The sequence below is a fragment of the Polypterus senegalus genome, chromosome 5 (genome assembly GCF_016835505.1).
Source record: "Polypterus senegalus isolate Bchr_013 chromosome 5, ASM1683550v1, whole genome shotgun sequence".
Classification (NCBI taxonomy): Eukaryota; Metazoa; Chordata; class Cladistia; order Polypteriformes; family Polypteridae; genus Polypterus; species Polypterus senegalus.
Window position 1 is genome coordinate 165047773 of NC_053158.1, and position 17848 is coordinate 165065620.

Genomic DNA, 17848 nt, shown 5'->3' on the forward strand with positions numbered 1-17848 from the left:
TTTAATCTTGTCATTTCCCTTTCAAAACCACAGCATACCATACTGTAAATACTTCAGGTTTTTAATATCTTTCTTGGCAAAGCCATTGCAGTTGCTTGCTCTCACTGTTTGGAAAAAAAAAATGTTTTTTTGTCCTGGTAAATCCATGGTAAGAAAATACTTACGCTGACAGTGGTGAGGAAACATGACTTTGACCAGGGGCGCTTGACACATTTTAAGGAAAGAAGATGCCTGGCGATTATCACTTGATTTTGGAAATTAATTTGGCTGGCAATGCATTTTAGCACCATATTCAAAGTATTTGGATCCCAGTTTTTATAACTATGCAAACTAAACTCTGGTTATCCAAACTAACATGAATGACATGGATTAATTCAGTTAACAGTTCATTTATTGATATTTAGAAAGCATTATTTAACTTTTTTATTTACTGAATGTAATTGTCTTCGATGCACAGGTGAGAAATGCATTACAGGTTATATTATACATCTTAAAAAACAAAAGAATATGATGGAATCATCAGATAATTATTCATTAGGCACACAGCATAGTTATATATAAAATAAAGACAATGCAATTGCATGATTTATAGAAATATTTGTGCGCACTATGTCATATAAAATCATATGTTACTTACTGTAATGCCTCCCCTTTGACCATGCCCATCTCCCGGGCTTTCACCCAGTTATAGCAAGTAACACAGGTCTGCAAAATTAAAGACATAGAGCATGGTTTTTATTGTGAAGAGTTATCATCTATTTTTGTTTTTTTTTTTTTTTTTTTGCATTTACAAACACTACCATTAATCAGCAAAATTTGCCAAAGTTTTTTTTGCAGCAAATATGCTGTGTCTGCTGGTGACCTTGGTTGCTGAATATTTTCTTGGAAATTCATCATGTTGCCAGCATAGGCAAACATTTTTTTTCCAAGCACCTCATGATGCTTTGAGGCCAGCATGTCATCGCAGACCTGTAGCAGCCATGTGCAGAACTTTCCCACATGCCTACTGTAAGACCGTTGGTGACATGGCCATCGCTGACTCACAAACACATTCAGCTATTGAAATGCACTGACACCACCCTTCCCTGTTACCAATGCGCTTGACTATGATATTTTTCCCCAAACTCATTTCTACAACTTGTGGTAGCTCAACCCCCAGAGCATTTTGATTGCTGCATGTGAGTTGTCATGTCAATAAACGTAAGAAGGTAAAAATGGGTTCCAAAGATAAAAAGATTGAGAAACACCACCAGATTTCCATCACACAGGCCTTTAAAAACAATAAACCAAAAACTTGAAGTATGTCAGGTACTGCCACCATATATATAACACTGATTCCTGTGTACTGGCAGCGCAGCACCACTTTGCTAATTATGCATGCAAATTAGTCATGTGTCCAGCAACTACATCAAAATAAACATCCCCCTCATCAAAAAACAACAAACAAACTGTGAAATAATAAAAACAAAACATGTATTTCTATTTACAAGGTTTCCTTGAGGGACAAAAAAATTACTATGCAACTGCACAGGTACATGGGAAACAAGAAGGACATTCCTGCTGTGTCCAGAGCCACGACTTCAAACAATGGTACATGCCCATCCAATGCTGTCACTTTGTGGCACAGCCAATGTGCCCCAAGATTGGAACTCTGTGACCGCAAGAATCAAGATTTTATTTACTCATTGCTAGTTTGTACTGTTTGTTATACAGTGGTGTGAAAAACGATTTGCCCCCTTCCTGATTTCTTATTCTTTTGCAAGTTTGTCACACAAAATGTTTCTGATCATCAAACACATTTAACCATTAGTCAAATATAACAGAAGTAAACACAAAATGCAGTTTTTAAATGATGGTTTTTATTATTTAGGGAGAAAAAAAATCCAAACCTACATGGCCCTGTGTGAAAAAGTAATTGCCCCCTGAACCTAATAACTGGTTGGGCCACCCTTAGCAGCAATAACTGCAATCAAGCGTTTGCGATAACTTGCAATGAGTCTTTTACAGCGCTCTGGAGGAATTTTGGCCCACTCATCTTTGCAGAATTGTTGTAATTCAGCTTTATTTGAGGGTTTTCTAGCATGAACCGCCTTTTTAAGGTCATGCCATAGCATCTCATTTGGATTCAGGTCAGGACTTTGACTAGGCCACTCCAAAGTCTTCATTTTGTTTTTCTTTAGCCATTCAGAGGTGGATTTGCTGGTGTGTTTTGTGTCATTGTCCTGTTGCAGCACCCAAGATCGCTTCAGCTTGAGTTGACGAACAGATGGCCGGACATTCTCCTTCAGGATTTTTTGGTAGACAGTAGAATTCATGGTTCCATCTATCACAGCAAGCCTTCCAGGTCCTGAAGCAGCAAAACAACCCCAGACCATCACACTACCACCACCATATTTTACTGTTGGTATGATGTTCTTTTTCTGAAATGCTGTGTTCCTTTTATGCCAGATGTAACAGGACATTTGCCTTCCAAAAAGTTCAACTTTTGTCTCATCAGTCCACAAAGTATTTTCCCAAAAGTCTTGGCAATCATTGAGATGTTTCTTAGCAAAATTGAGACGAGCCCTAATGTTCTTTTTGCTTAACAGTGGTTTGCGTCTTGGAAATCTGCCATGCAGGCCGTTTTTGCCCAGTCTCTTTCTTATGGTGGAGTCGTGAACACTGACCTTAATTGAGGCAAGTGAGGCCTGCAGTTCTTTAGACGTTGTCCTGGGGTCTTTGTGACCTCTCGGATGAGTCGTCTCTGCGCTCTTAGGGTAATTTTGGTCGGCCGGCCACTCCTGGGAAGGTTCACCACTGTTCCATGTTTTTGCCATTTGTGGATAATGGCTCTCACTGTGGTTCGCTGGAGTCCCAAAGCTTTAGAAATGGCTTTATAACCTTTACCAGACTGATAGATCTCAATTACTTCTGTTCTCATTTGTTCCTGAATTTCTTTGGATCTTGGCATGATGTCTAGCTTTTGAGGTGCTTTTGGTCTACTTCTCTGTGTCAGGCAGCTCCTATTTAAGTGATTTCTTGATTGAAACAGGTGTGGCAGTAATCAGGCCTGGGGGTGGCTACGGAAATTGAACTCAGGTGTGATACACCGCAGTTAGGTTATTTTTTAACAAGGGGCAATTACTTTTCACACAGGGCCATGTAGGTTTGGATTTTTTTTTCCCTAAATAATAAAAACCATCATTTAAAAACTGCATTTTGTGTTTACTTGTGTTATATTTGACTAATGGTTAAATGTGTTTGATGATCAGAAACATTTTGTGTGACAAACATGCAAAAGAATAAGAAATCAGGAAGGGGGCAAATAGTTTTTCACACCACTGTATTTCGTCTGTGTCCTTCGCTGTTTGAGTGACAGTGGCTCAGTGGTCAGCACTGCTGCATCACAGCTTTGATCATAAATTTGGCCACAATAACCAGTCCTGCATAGTTGGTACACACTTTCCCTGCCCTCAGGGGCACTAAAAAGACCATTGCACTATTATAATACAGTCAACACTAGTTCACTTCCTTCTTCCCAATTGACTTTGATGCATTTTGTGGAGTTTAGTGAAGTTTGAAGCAAAGAGAATTCAACTGGATTTGCTCATCCCTACTGAGCACACTATAAAATGTAATTATAAAATTTCCATCACATTCCACATAGGTATAAAACTGAAAAAAAATTAAATAAAATTTAACAAATGACACAGTTTATTCATGTATAAAATAAGACTATATATTTGTTCACCCTGAACATTTTTTGTCAGTCTAATATTTATAAACATATATGTAAAGAAAACAACAATACATATTCACTGACTTAAATGAAGTTTTTGTCACTTTTTTTGATCCAAATCTTTGTTTTGTTGGTCCATCATTTGTACACTTTTTCTGGGTTGCCCTATGAATCATCCAGCAGTAGCCCACCATTATACTAACACCCTAATGTCACAGGTACCTTATTTCTGTATCCTTGATATCCTGCTGAAATCTTTCACCCTGCACTTCACTCACCGCTCCAAGATTTTCAGAGAACAATTTCAAATGTTGTGGTGGGTTGGCACCCTGCCCAGGATTAGTTCCTGCCTTGTGCCCTGTGTTGGCTGGGATTGGCTCCAGCAGACCCCCGTGACCCTGTATTCGGATTCAGCGGGTTAGAAAATGGATGGATGGATGAATTTCAAATGTTAATCCAAAAAGTGGACTTTGCGACTCATATTACAACCAATTTAGGTCTGATGATGTTTTGGCACCAAGCTGTAGCTTTTTTTGAGCTGGCCGTTCCGTTCAATTCTTGGCCCTCCTGTCCCACTCACATGGGAATTTTGTATGCCCTGACTGCTGACCCAGTAAGATACACACAACTTTCAAGTTACCATATACTGTATGAACCAGTGATGTACATTGTAGCTAATAACTGCTAAAAAAATAACTGTTGCTTTAAACATAGATTTTATTATTATAACATATTAAATTCAAACCAATTATCATTCAAATAAAATAACTATTTAATCAATTAAAAAAACAACTGCAAAATTGCAAAAACAATACAAAACTATAATTGACAGTGAAAAAATGTGTCTTTTGAAAAAAGTCACATGATTGTGACAAATGCATTTCATTTTTGAATTTGGTACCCAAAAACAGTGCTTGAAATTGGTCGGTAGTCAACTGTTCCACCTTCAACATAGAGTACCAGCTTCTCTTCTTAGTATTAGGGTGAGAACTAACACTTCTTCAGAAATCTTAACTGAGACCCCCCACCCCCTCCCACTGCAACTATTTGATTGAATGTCACTGTATCGCCGTAAATTAAGTACTGCCAATAATTTGGTTCCACTTCAAGCATTGCCCAAAAATGTATAAAATAATAATCAAAACAATTTTTTATGTATACTTGCGATAACTATCCTCAACCTTTGCCTGTTATAACAATACTTGACTCATTATTTGAAATGTCACCTTATGCTCAGGACTTTATTGTCATTTTCCATTTCAAATTCTTGTTCTCAAGTGTACTCGTATTCATGATTAGTCTTCTAAACTCATGGCCTTGACTTAATCAATGTTTTGAATTGACTCTGGCATATACTAAGATCTGCATGTTAGGAGTGTGTGAGCATGTGCCCTATGGTGGTCTTATTCCCAGGCTAGCACTGGTTCCTGCTTTGAAACTAGTGCTGCCAAGATTGACTCTGCCCGCATCACCTTGAATTGAAGTACTCAGGTTTGAGAATGTTATATTATGTTACATTGTGTTAATCTATGTGTTTGTCTCATTTTGGACAGTTGGGCAATGTAATGTACTGCTATTTAAGTTTTTAGGTGGTGGAAGCTAAAGCTTCATCTTGTAAGATTTACTAACAGACAAATCTGTCCTTATCCTTCATCTAAACTCTCATAAACAAAGCCAAATTGTTTTTTTTTTAATTTAGAAAGGATTTAAGCAATCAGAAATTCCCCAATTCAATAAGATTTCTCAAACAGGTTTACTAGCAGAGATGGTTCAGTTCCTTTCCATATTTTTTGGAAACTTAGAGTATATCCAAAATGGCCACCATTTGGTCATTTCTGAGTATCATGCCTGTATTTAAAATTAATTCTGGGTCGTGTTGCCCACACCAATGACATCATGAAAAAAATAATATAATGTAAAAGGTAAGAAAATGTGAAAATGTAATAAACATTCTCCAACTTGTTCAATCCAGTTCTAATTAAAGGGGGACAGCACTCCAAGCATCACTGAGCAAAACACAGAAACTAGTTCTATACAGGACACCAGTCCATAGTAGAACTTATTCTACTAATGCTGTCACCTGTTCAGTTAGTCCCTACGGCTACAGACAGAGCCTCTGCTGTGGAAAACATTCTGCTTCATTCCTGTTCCAAAAAAGGCAGGCACTTCTTCACCTAATGACTACAGGCACTTAGGTCTCACATCATGAAGACCTTTGAGAGATTGGTCCTGGACTATAGGGGTCTTCTTGTGGTAGACCACCCAGACCCACTGCAGTTTGCCAGTCGGACAAAGATTAGAGTGGAGGATGTAATTATCTACCTGCTCCACAAGCCTTATCCTCACCTGTGAGGATTAAGCTCCTGTGAGTCATAAGCTTTTGAATTCTCCAGCACCTTCAATACCATGCAGCCATCCCTGCTAAGGGGTAAAATGAGAGATAAGCACGTGGATGAGTCTATGGTGTCCTGGATAACGGACTACCTGTTAGGCCAGGGGTGCCCAATGCGTCGATCACGATCGACCGGTAGATTGCAAAGGTTGTGCAGATAGATTGCGTTGAATTCAAAAAACATTTTTTTAAACGTTAGTCTATCCTCCCTATGGCATTTGCCACTTGATTGACATACAGGGCGGCCAGTCTGAGATCTCCTTTCTTCTAACACACTGGTCATCCCTCACGCACAATCAAACGCACAAGCTACTGCAAAACTCCGGCTGTGATCTAGTTAGCCTTCCAATTTCTATCGACTAAAGAAGGGATTTAAAAAAAAAATTTGTTTAAGGAGGGTATTGGCTGGATGTGGAATTGGAAGAGGATTTTTTTTCTCACAATGTCACAATCGAAGTACGTTTGTCTGAAGTCCGAGGTTCGATCCCCGATAAGGGGTGCAGTGGGGTGTGTACGCCTGTTGAGCCCAAAATAGGGCAAAACACTTGTTGCGTACTCTGCATTATTTGACAGTTAACTATGTAACATTCTATGATCTGCTTCTCGCAACTGAGAGGGCACCTGTGGCGGATGTCTGCCGACTTGCAGACCAACCACACGCGTTACCTGGTAGGTAACCTCCCATACAATCAGATTGTGATTCAGACTTCGAATGCTATATATATATATATATATATATATATATATATATATATATATATATATATATATGTATTTATTTACTTAAAGGGCTTCTGTAATAAGCCAAATTTTCCCTGGGGACAAGATAACGTTCTCCTTGTCTATCTATCTACTTACAAACATACACTGACACTCATTGAGGGGCCAATTTAAAAACACCAGTTACCTAACCTGTATGTATTTATGGGTGTGGAGTGAAAACCAGAGAAACTGGAAGAAAACCTAGGCAAAAGCAGGGAATGTGGAAATTCCACACAGATGATTGATCACGGGATTCAATGCCAAGATGCCAAGGCAACAGTGCCAATTACTGAACTATTCTGTTGCTCTAAATTAAATATATAAATTAATAATTTTAAGTCATTAAGGACCCTTTGTAGGATGATGGCCTTATCTTTCTGTGGAATGAGAATTAACCTATACATGTTATCTTAACTCACATTAAATATATCTGTAAAGTATTTCCAAGGGGTTGCTTGCCATTTAATATACCAATATTTTTTTGTCTTCATAAAAAATAAATTTAACATGCAAATTCATAAGTTAACACAGCACAATAGATACTATATAATTAATTTAAAATAATAATGTAATTATAAAAATGTATAAATAATCAATTAACAAAAGTACTAAAAATGCATTGTTCATTTTTCAGTTATTGACACCTTGCGCTGAAGACAAAGGACAAAGACAAAGACTATTAATTAACGTAGTCTCTCACAGCTCAAGACAAGACAAATTGTTTTTCTGCGCATTCCTCCAAAAATAAGCTTTAAAATCTTAATGCAGAAAACACTTGAAAAATGTACCACCTCATGTGCAGCACTTTAGCAATATAAAATGTAACTGAATAGGCTACTGTGAAACCACTTCAGGCAAAAATATTTTTTTTTGGTTGGTTTTGTTTAGGAACAGAAAAGGACACAGAATCACACGGGTTTTTGGTTTTTGTAATACACATAGAAACATACTGTTGTATGTTTTATACAAATCAGAAAGCCACAAGCAGATTTTTTGAGGACAGAACCAATATATTTTAAAGGATGTTGGCAACACAATAAATAATTAAGCAAAATACATATAAGCAGCTGGCTCCCTCTTGGGGCTTCTCTCAAATCTAGCACCGTTTAGTTTTTGAGTACCCGGTCCTTTTCTGCATGGATACTAAAAGTGGACCATTCCATGCCCTCACTGATTCACATGGTGCTGTCAGATTTCTTCTCTCTTTCCTTTGTTTTTTGCCTTTAGTTCTGGTAAGGCTCACTCTCTTTGTCCAGTACAGGTTGGAACAGAGCAGGAGTCAATCTGAGCAGCCACAAAAACAAAGCAGAAAATAAAAGAAAAAAAAAAAACCATGAACAAACACCCTGGCCAAAACCCCAAACTTAGTGAGATATGAATACAATTCACTGCACTTCCCGGCCATACTTTATAAATAAAACAACATGTAATTCATATAAACATTACTCAGGCAAAGAGCAATCTGTAGATATCTCATGGATCCACACACATGATTTTATACAGTTTATGTTACGTACAATATACTTTAAATTTATTCTTCAGAATTTATCATGAAGACCTGACAGTTTTATACACTTAAGAAATACTTAATATGTATATATAAATTATACTTAAGTCATTATTAATGACTTTCATATCTCCATTACCTATGGGGACCCTATTAGCTTCAAGTGGAACCTGCTGATTGTAAAAGCATGTAAACAAAAAGAAGATGTTAAGGTGTACTTTTAATGAATAAATTAGTAGCTGGAGAACATGACAATAACACTGTGATGATGGAAGATCTTTATATATTTATGATAGAAAACACACTAAAAACAATCCTTTAAAAAAAACACCTTCAATTATTCTGATATGTCAATAAACACAACTTTGTGTGAGAACACAGCTCTTGAATTCCTCCTCTAAAGAACATTCACAACCCAGAGGTGTTTGATTTATTTCCATCGCTATTTGCCTTTCCCCTGCTTTTCACCCTTACCTTGGCAGTGGTGTTATTCAGGCAAGTTGACCCTGATCATTCGGCTTTATCCTTGAATTTGTTCTCCTGTCTCTGCACAGGCTTTTTTTTTTTTTTTACCAATTTGTTGACTTGATTTTGAAGGCAGTGTACAGCATTTACCACTCTGAGAGCATTGAGTTTTCATTTTCTGCTTCTCTTTTGGAAAAAAAAAAAGAAAAAAAAACTCTTGCAGGTCAGCCAATACGAATTCCATTGAAATTGAAATGGAACACAGAGAGAATTGTTTTAATCCTTTTAAATGGCATGTTATTTTTTTAGAAATGTGTGTGCTTTTTTAAACATTTACGAAAGCTTTATCCTGGTAATGGGAATTAAAAGGCTCTCCAATACGCCCATTAGATTTTTGTTAAGTGGAAGGTTACTGTTTCACCTATTAAAACAAAAACAACTGAAACGCAGTGTGTTAAGCATCAAAACCAATCAAAAAAATCAAATGGAAGAGCAGAGGACTTCTAAGAATGTAAATATTAAGAATCTGTTCCTTGTGCTGCCCTGTTTCCCCTCCTCTTGATTGCTAGGCTGTTCTGTTCTGTTTGCAAAACTTACACATATAGCAAATACCTTTCAATTTACTTGCTTAACTGCTGGTATGGATTGTGTTACATCAATCAAGTTATAAACTAAATGATTATTGAAAGAACAAGACATTATTTGTAAAATACAGTTATCAGTATCTCATAAAGACATTTGCTCCTTGATGCCAGCTGTGACTTGATTGCTCCCATGCTATAATGAGAAGCTATAGCATGGGTGTTTCTCTGTCCCTCCTTTGGGACAAGCATAATCAAACGATTAACCTATTCAACCAATTGAACATTCATTTAGTCACAGTGGCTAATTGTGCTTTTGATTGCAGATCTTGTGGTGTCAGTACATCTTTTACAAGATGGCCTGCGTGAAACTGCTATAACACTTTAGAAGAACAAAAGGCAACTGATGTTCAAATTCTGTCATCTGCAGGTCTCAAAACCATTTGCCACTGAAAGTTTAGTAGCAAGACATTTTTGGAAAGTACTATTTGCCATTGTACTATTTTGTTAAGGTATGGAAGCCCACAATCCACCCATTTTCAAATCCACTTAATTAGGGTCACAGGGGATGGGAGCCTATCCAAATAAAATCAGGGCAGAACAAATGCTTAATGTGGTGCCAGTTTACTGCAGGGCACACTCATGCATAAGGACGATTTAAAAATGGCAATTAACTTAACTCATACATCTATAAGTAAGTGAGAGAAAGAAGAGTATCCAGAAAAGGGAACTCTACAGACATACAGAAAACATGCAAAATCCAGGGACAGCCAGGATTTTAAACAAATCTCAAGCAGCAATATTAGAAACTACACTGCCGATAAAAAATTCAATGAAAAATTGTTTAATGTTTTTCCTGTAAGGATACCAATTTTACAGCTACACATTGGTTTATAAGTGAGTTTGAATCACAAACCATGAGTCGGGCAAAAACACGTACGGGTGGCATAATAAAAGATTTCAATTCGGTGAACTATTTGTGTAAAATGAGTGAGAGATTATTTTTCTCAAAAGTGTGCATTATTAACAAATGACCTAACCTCACTACAAACCCACTTGAGAACTTCACTCCGAGCGATCAGCAAAATTCTAAGAGATGAGCTCTAAATAATTGCAATTAAATTATGATGATAACGCCAGGGAAGCATAAATGATAGTGTATCAAAAAAATCACAAAATTTAAAAAGTGAGCAATTCAAATTTGTGTGCATGGTCTAGACTGCATATATAGGGCTACAATACAGAAACAGAAAAATTAAATTAATACAAAAGATCTATGCGGGAAAACTGAGGAGTTGTAACACTGTATAATGTGAGCATTGGCAAGGGCACCAAAAAATCACTTAGAACAAACTAGCAATCAAAGGACGGAAATCGTGCTATCGGTGCAACAATTTGCAAGAAAGAGAGCAGAGGAGGGTGGAGAGTACCACCTGCCGTACAGGCGAGCATTACACCGCTTACTGAGGGGAATACATTAAATGCGACCGTTTCGTCCGGAAAGTTCATTTGTGCAACCTCACTCTAAATAAATATTAGTTACCAGAGAGGAACGACCTGATGGCGCCCACCTTGTCTCTGTGCCCATTATAAATGTTAATTCATCGATACGCCGGTTGCACGAGAGCATAGACGTGTGTGCAAAGCGGCCACCGCAAGTTTGTCGTCAGAAGAACACGAGTGCCGAGTGGGTGAACAGATCCCACCGTGGTGTCGTCTAGGGACGTGACATGATACCACCAGTGTCACGATTCGAGTGTGCCTTTTGCCCGACAATAGCGGGAGAGCCTGCAGCCGCGCGCTGACTCTTCAGAGCGGTGCCCGCCTTCCGTATGTGAAGTTGTTTTGCCATTTAGACTCAAACTGACAGAGGCTTTGTGTGCAGAAGGTAAAGTGTACTGCCATGCGTGTTTGTCTGTTGGATAAATATCAATGACACCCCCGTGTACACAGTGATCTTAGCCCATTATATATCATATGGCACCCTCCACTGAAAGCCTTCGTATTTATTTGTGTTTGCTTGTGTTGGCTGTGTTACTTCCACGGACCGCGCACCTATAGGAATCTGAGGGTGAAACGGCGCTGACATGTTTCTGTCACTTGTCGCATTTGCCTTTCGGTGCCACACCGTGTATTAGTAGCGAGCTACCCGTGACAAAGTTGTCGATCTGATTAGGCGGACCCCATGTGCCTTGCAAGCGATGAATATGAGTGAATAATGCCTGGTCGCCTTCGATCCCTGATCCCCGGGACTTCCGACAAATCTGATAGAAACTTCGACATGAAAAGCAAGCGCTATGTTTTCCCTTTATTCTTGGCCAGTTACCACCAGCTGATATAAATGCTCTCAGATAAGATATAGGATGAACAGTTACAAGAGGAGTCGCCAATAAATAAGCCGCCGCCTCCTCCTCCACCTCCTTCTTTACGTTATCGCGTGTCCCTTATCTTCGACGCGCAAGGGTTAACGACATGCGCCTCCCGAAAGTCGCCCTCTTCTCTCACTTTCACGTCTGAACTTCAGTCGGCTCGGCTCGCCGGAGAGGGGCTCCTTCTGTGCGTCTCTGCGTATCCAATCACCAATTCCTCGGAGAGGTAGCAGACAGCCTCGGGGAGACAGTTTTTTAGAAGCGTAATGGCAGAGTCCGAGTGCAGAGCGCCGCTGTCACCAAGACCGTAACGAGACACGCTAATAATCTGAACGCACGCTTCTGTGTGTGTGAGTGAGTGTAAGAGAGAGAGAGAGAGGGAGCGAGCGAGAGAGAGAGAGCGCGACTGCGAGTTTCTGCGAGGTCTGCCAGCCTTCTCCCCGTCACACAGCCCAGGATTATTGTTCACGTCTTGCACTGCGAGCACCGACTGCGCGAGTGGACTGCCTGTTGTGCCTTCTCCTTCACTCCTTTCTTCATATTTTGTATTGGCATTGTGACTTCTTTACTAGGAAATGGCAACACCAGCGATTGGAAAAGGAACAAAACTGGGAAAAGAGGGAGGAAATCTGAACTAAATGACAGGATGCTGGAGACCTCGGACACAAAATCACGAATTTTCTTCATCGTGTAGACATTGCTGCGCAAAGTGAAGTGGGAACAATACAGCTGATTTACCCCTGAGGAGTTTATTTTCTTTTTTTCCTTTTCATTCTACCATTTGAACAATATGAGGATGTATTGTGGAATAGTGCTAGCTGGAATCTTTCTTCTAACCACCAGCGCTTCTAAACCCGGTAAGTGGCCGCCAACACCAGCCGTGCGCAATCAAAGAATGGAGAAGTTGGTTCATTCTGAAATGTAGGGGTGTATGACACATCGAGAAAATCACAAGAAATATTTTCAACAAAAAGAAAAACAGCTTCATAAACATTTTTGAACATGTTTTATAGCATCATTAGCTCCCGTTGTGGTAATTTTAATATTAATAATACTGGGCTTCTGGGCGACGTAACCTATTCAAGAAACTGGACGGGACGTCAGTGCAAATGCAAAATAATGAATTATATTTGTCTTCGAAGAATAAGCCGAAGTATTGACAATGTTGCATACATTTACAGTTAGCAGTGTCACAAGTGACCATATTTTTACAGTCCATCGTTTTCAAGAAGAATTGCTTTTATTTATGGAAAGGCACTTTTTAAGATGTACCAGAAGTCTTAACTGTAATAAAAGTTTCAGTGGTGGTTTTAAACTGTTCCCAGGTAATCTTGCTATTTTGGGGCTAAATAATAATTAATGCGACATTGATGATTATTATAAAAGATGCTGATATTTGAGCTATGAACAACTAGAAACACGACATTTTCATTGTAGTAGTAGTAGTTGTAAGTTATTGTGTGCGCTACATAGGTTGCCCTGTCTTTGCTATAACGCAAGTTTGTAAATTATTTTATGCACCATAATTCTTACATATTATGCTGTGCTAGATACAGGTAATATCTTATTGTTTTATATAATTTCTGGTGCATTAATCTGTAACATGAAAAAATATCATGTCCTTAATACAATTTCACATTAATCGCACTGGAATATATTATTATTATTATTATTATTATTATTATTATTATTATTATTATTATACAGCGACGCCAGTTAGCCCATTATGCGTGATTTTGGAATTTGATAGAGATAACCTGAATAACCGGAGCCTACACTCCAAAAAATGGGAACGGTGTGCAGATCCCAAAGACCGCTGACTACAGAAGTAATGTGTCGCGCGTTACTATCAATGTTATCGGGATAATAATTGGTGGCACTGTAGGAAAGTGTTGTTTTCTCACAGGCACAATTTAGTTGCATGCGTTGTGCCGTTCCATGTGGGGCTTACACGCTCTTCAGGTTTCTACAGCTACTCCTTTTTCGTTACAGCAAATCTTAGTTGACTCGTTATGTTTGAGTTTGCCCTGCCACAAACTGTTTTTAACTTTTTTTGCCACCGTTCACGATTATCGCCATCGAATGAGATTGATAAAGATCTGGCACTCGATCCTAGGATGGTGCACGGATGGTGCACGCATTGTGCCCAGTGCTGCTTGATATGCACCGGCTCTTTGCGTCTCTGACCTGGGTAAGCAGGTTAGAAGAAGAGCGGATGGGCAGTCCATACAGTCATTATATCGACCTTGCGTTCGCAGTTTCGATTGAAACGGTTCTGTGGAGTTATTTATGGTTTAAACTATGATGCATGCGCCAGTTTCCTAAGCGGTTGAGCCAGTAAATTCAGTGGCTTGCACACTTTGAATTTTTAACAATAGGTCGATGTTTAATCATTTTCGAAGCCAACGGTTAACCTAAGTCCCGCTGTAATACTGTGCATACATGTACTTCTGTAAAGCAAATTTGCATTTCTTTAAACAATGCTATCATTAATCAGGAGGAAAGTTATTTATAGTAAAGTTTGCTGAAAGCAAATTGTGCAGGAAACTTCACTTAAGTGGAATTATATTTTCTTTTACTTAACTGTTATATTTTTAAAATTAGGTGGGCTAGAATAAGAGTTTCCAGCCTTGTGTATGTTTGTAGTTGTACGTTCTGCTGGTCTTCAAGTAAAAGTGTGCATCTTCATACATCACATACATCAACTTTAAAAGTTAAATTCTGTTAAGTTACTGCTTAGCAGTCGTACGATAGATTACGAGAACCGAAACAAATCGGGGCTAATTGCTTTTTCCTTCTGTATAACAGCCCCTGGCCGCTAACTTCAGATCACAATAGAGCTTCTACTTGATTATCTTTAGAGCTGCCCGATTCACGAAGCCCATTAACCTTGTCTTGTTCTTCCCGTTGCCTTGTCCGGCACTGCCGTCTCCCAGATTAATTCATTAACCCTCAACGAGGATAATGGGTTCACAGTCATTAGGATCCGTCCCTTCTAATGGTGTGCTGGATGATATTCCGCAGAGCAGCACACGTCACCTACAATTGAGTAAACCAAGAGGCCAGTGACCGGCCTCCCCATAGTCGGGGGGGTCACCACGGGGATTATCGCGAATGAGTGACCGGCAATTGGAAGGACACAGGCAGCCAGTAACAGCTGAAACGAGCCGGTTCTAAGGCAAAGCTGGCTTGCCAGCTGTAAGCGAAGGTTAAAAGAGTGCATATAGGGCTCCATAATACGGAGTACCTGGCTGTCATTTCCTGCCTGTAAAAGTGCAACACAAGAACGGCTCACCGCCCATCGGAACTCTGACCTTTAGCCATATCAGACGCAGACATCAGGATTTTATTCCGGCGTCCAACAGGTCACAGACCGTCATAAAAGTTCGGAAACCACCTTTTTTGTCGTTCGATGGTATCGGTATATTGTTAAGACTAGAAACATAATAGTCAAATACATATCCAACAGATCAAAGGTTTATCACTGCACTCACTTTTATATATTGCCTTTCAAATAAAGCGCAGTTTCATGCATTGTTTTATGCTGTAATTTTGTTTGAATGTCTGTTCGGCGCCCATTAACTGAAGTATTCATTAGCTGAATCGGGCATCGAAAATGTAAAGTGTTAGATTGGGTGCATTAATTCGTAATTCAGTTTTTACAACAGTATGTTGCCTGTCTTTGCGTTCCAAACCTGCTTCATATTTTATTAGTATTTCTTATATTTAACCTTAATGGGCGCGAACGCGCAGAAACAACCTGGAAACCCATCCAGGCCATTCAGGACTGTACAGTTGAGATAGGCTTCCAGCTTGGATCGGGGGTCCAGCAACGGACGGATAGTCAGAAGGAAACGTTACAGAGAAGCCGTATTGTACAGCTGTATGGATTTAGGGAGGCAGAGGTTATTAACATGTACTCGCACTTCATTAAGGATACAAATCACTTGTAATCATCTCTGAAATTATATGTACAAAATAACTTTGGTATCATTTCCTAATGTATATAACCTGCCTGTGCCGTGAATAGCTCATTATATTTAGTATATTACATTGTTCATTTCTTACTTTGCCACCTAACTTCTAGTGTCAGAGTGCCGTAATTTTACATATATACATTATACATATATTTAATATAACAAGATGTTTGCCCTTTAAATATCTTATTGGGAAAATATACAGTATGTAGGTTATTATTGAAGAACTCTGTTAAGCGGTGACCTGAAACCGACCGCGTAGTGCTTCTCCGACGAAGTAAAAAGTTTAGACTCGCCCGACAAACTTCTTTTGGGCCCGACTGTCACATAAACAAGCACACCGTTTTTTTTCCTGTTTTCCTGGGACATACAGTGTGATTTTGTTAAAGGTGATCACAGAGTGAGATTGCTATGGTTCAAGATCAAAGGTAACCCACAAACTTTTATTTCCTCAGGATGTTTAATGTAAAGATTTGGTTACCCCGTGCATTTAGCTGATGTCTTCATCTGTGTTCTGTAAATCTGTATGTAATTAAATACTCAGCTGCGTAGGCCACGTCCACGTTGTTAATAAAAAAATTATAACCCGAAATATTCTATTTTAATACAAGGCAAACTAGGCACGTGCATTAGTTGATCAGTGCAGCACTGTAAAATAACACTTGGTAACTTAAAAATGAATCATAAACAGTCTAGAGATACAGTATACGCAGTTGTGTTGCCGGGTGGGCTTAAGTCAATCTCAGATTCGGATGCTAAGTTTTCACTTTTTTTCTTTTTTACAGAACAATGCGGTGGCGATATAAAAATTAAAGAACCTGGCTACCTGACCTCGCCTGGATATCCAAACCAGTACTTCCCGTACCAGAACTGTGTTTGGATAATCCAAGCACCGGAGCCTTATCAGCGGATTCTGATCAACTTTAACCCACATTTCGATCTGGAGGACAGGGAATGCAAGTAAGTCCATTTGCCGACAGCATACCGCCATCTAGTGGCAGTTTCTAGAGTGCAGGCACCGTCTTGCGTGAAGGAGACAGATGTTCACACTTCGGCAAACAGTTTACTATAATACATGTATAATTTGCGCACATTTTGCAAAACGTTGTGGCATATTGTGAATATTTAGAGGAAATCTGAAACAACACGAAAGTTATTATTATCTAAATTTTGTTAGAGCTTTAATGCATCAATCTAATCTTCATCCGTTTACTGATCTCACTCAGTTATAGTAATCCTCGTTCTATTCTGGTTGGATTATGAACAAAATGTTTTCCTCTTTAACTGTAGTTTTTTAATAAGATTTAATCTGAAAAACAAAGTTTTACAATGGAAGGTGATTTATGAATATTTCTAATATTAAGACAAAAATGAGAAGCAACTGTAAAAGTTATTCTCATCAGAATCATGTCAAAACTTTCCAAATATTTCTATAATTTGTGTTATTTTATATTTCTGGACAAAAAAGTAATTCTTTGGTTTATTTTGTTAATTTTATCACAGATTTTATTTACTCTTCATATAGTTTCAAGTAAAAAAAGAAGTTGCATTCATCATACTGTTTAAACTAGAATTTATGGACTGATTTCTTATCCAGGTTTGTTCCTCAATTAATGTCATTGTTGCTAGGTTAGACTTTGGTTCCTCATGATCCAGCTGTGGTTAAAAGGCAGCTTTGGCAAACAAATCCACACGTAAATATCCCTACAGGGGGCATTGGGGTGTCACCCAGCCGGTGCTTAGTGGACACATTGGTGCGATCTCTGCATTTTTGACTCTTTTTATCATTTGCGTGTTGTTTTGAGTAGAACTTGTTTTCACATGCTGAGAAAATAACAAAAAATCTTTTCATCAAAAGTTTTAAAAGTGGGAGTCTGCTTCACAATGCTAAACATACGTCAGAATTTTCAATACAACTGACAAGGTTTATAGCAACCTACATTTTACAGCTATGTAAACTACCAGTAATTTATGGCTCTAGTAAGAAATGCAGCCTGGCAGATGGGGTCTGCCGCTACAAGTGGATCAAATGTCGCTATCAGGGGACCAATAAAAATTTCTGAAAGGAAAAGATGCT

General features: G+C 38.7%; 1 protein-coding gene across 2 annotated transcripts in view; it reads left to right on the plus strand.

Moving 5' to 3' along the window:
- The first annotated feature begins 11932 nt into the window (after positions 1–11932).
- Positions 11933–17848, plus strand: part of nrp1a (neuropilin 1a) — a 135004-nt gene continuing 129088 nt past the window's right edge. Inside the window, exons 1-2 of one of the 2 annotated variants that reach the window (XM_039753568.1) lie at positions 11933–12651; positions 16557–16731. In XM_039753568.1, coding sequence (XP_039609502.1) covers positions 12585–12651; positions 16557–16731 — 242 coding nt within the window. In that variant the 5' untranslated portion in view covers positions 11933–12584. The remainder of the gene's footprint in view (positions 12652–16556; positions 16732–17848) is intronic. The other variant, XM_039753569.1, reaches the window with a different exon arrangement.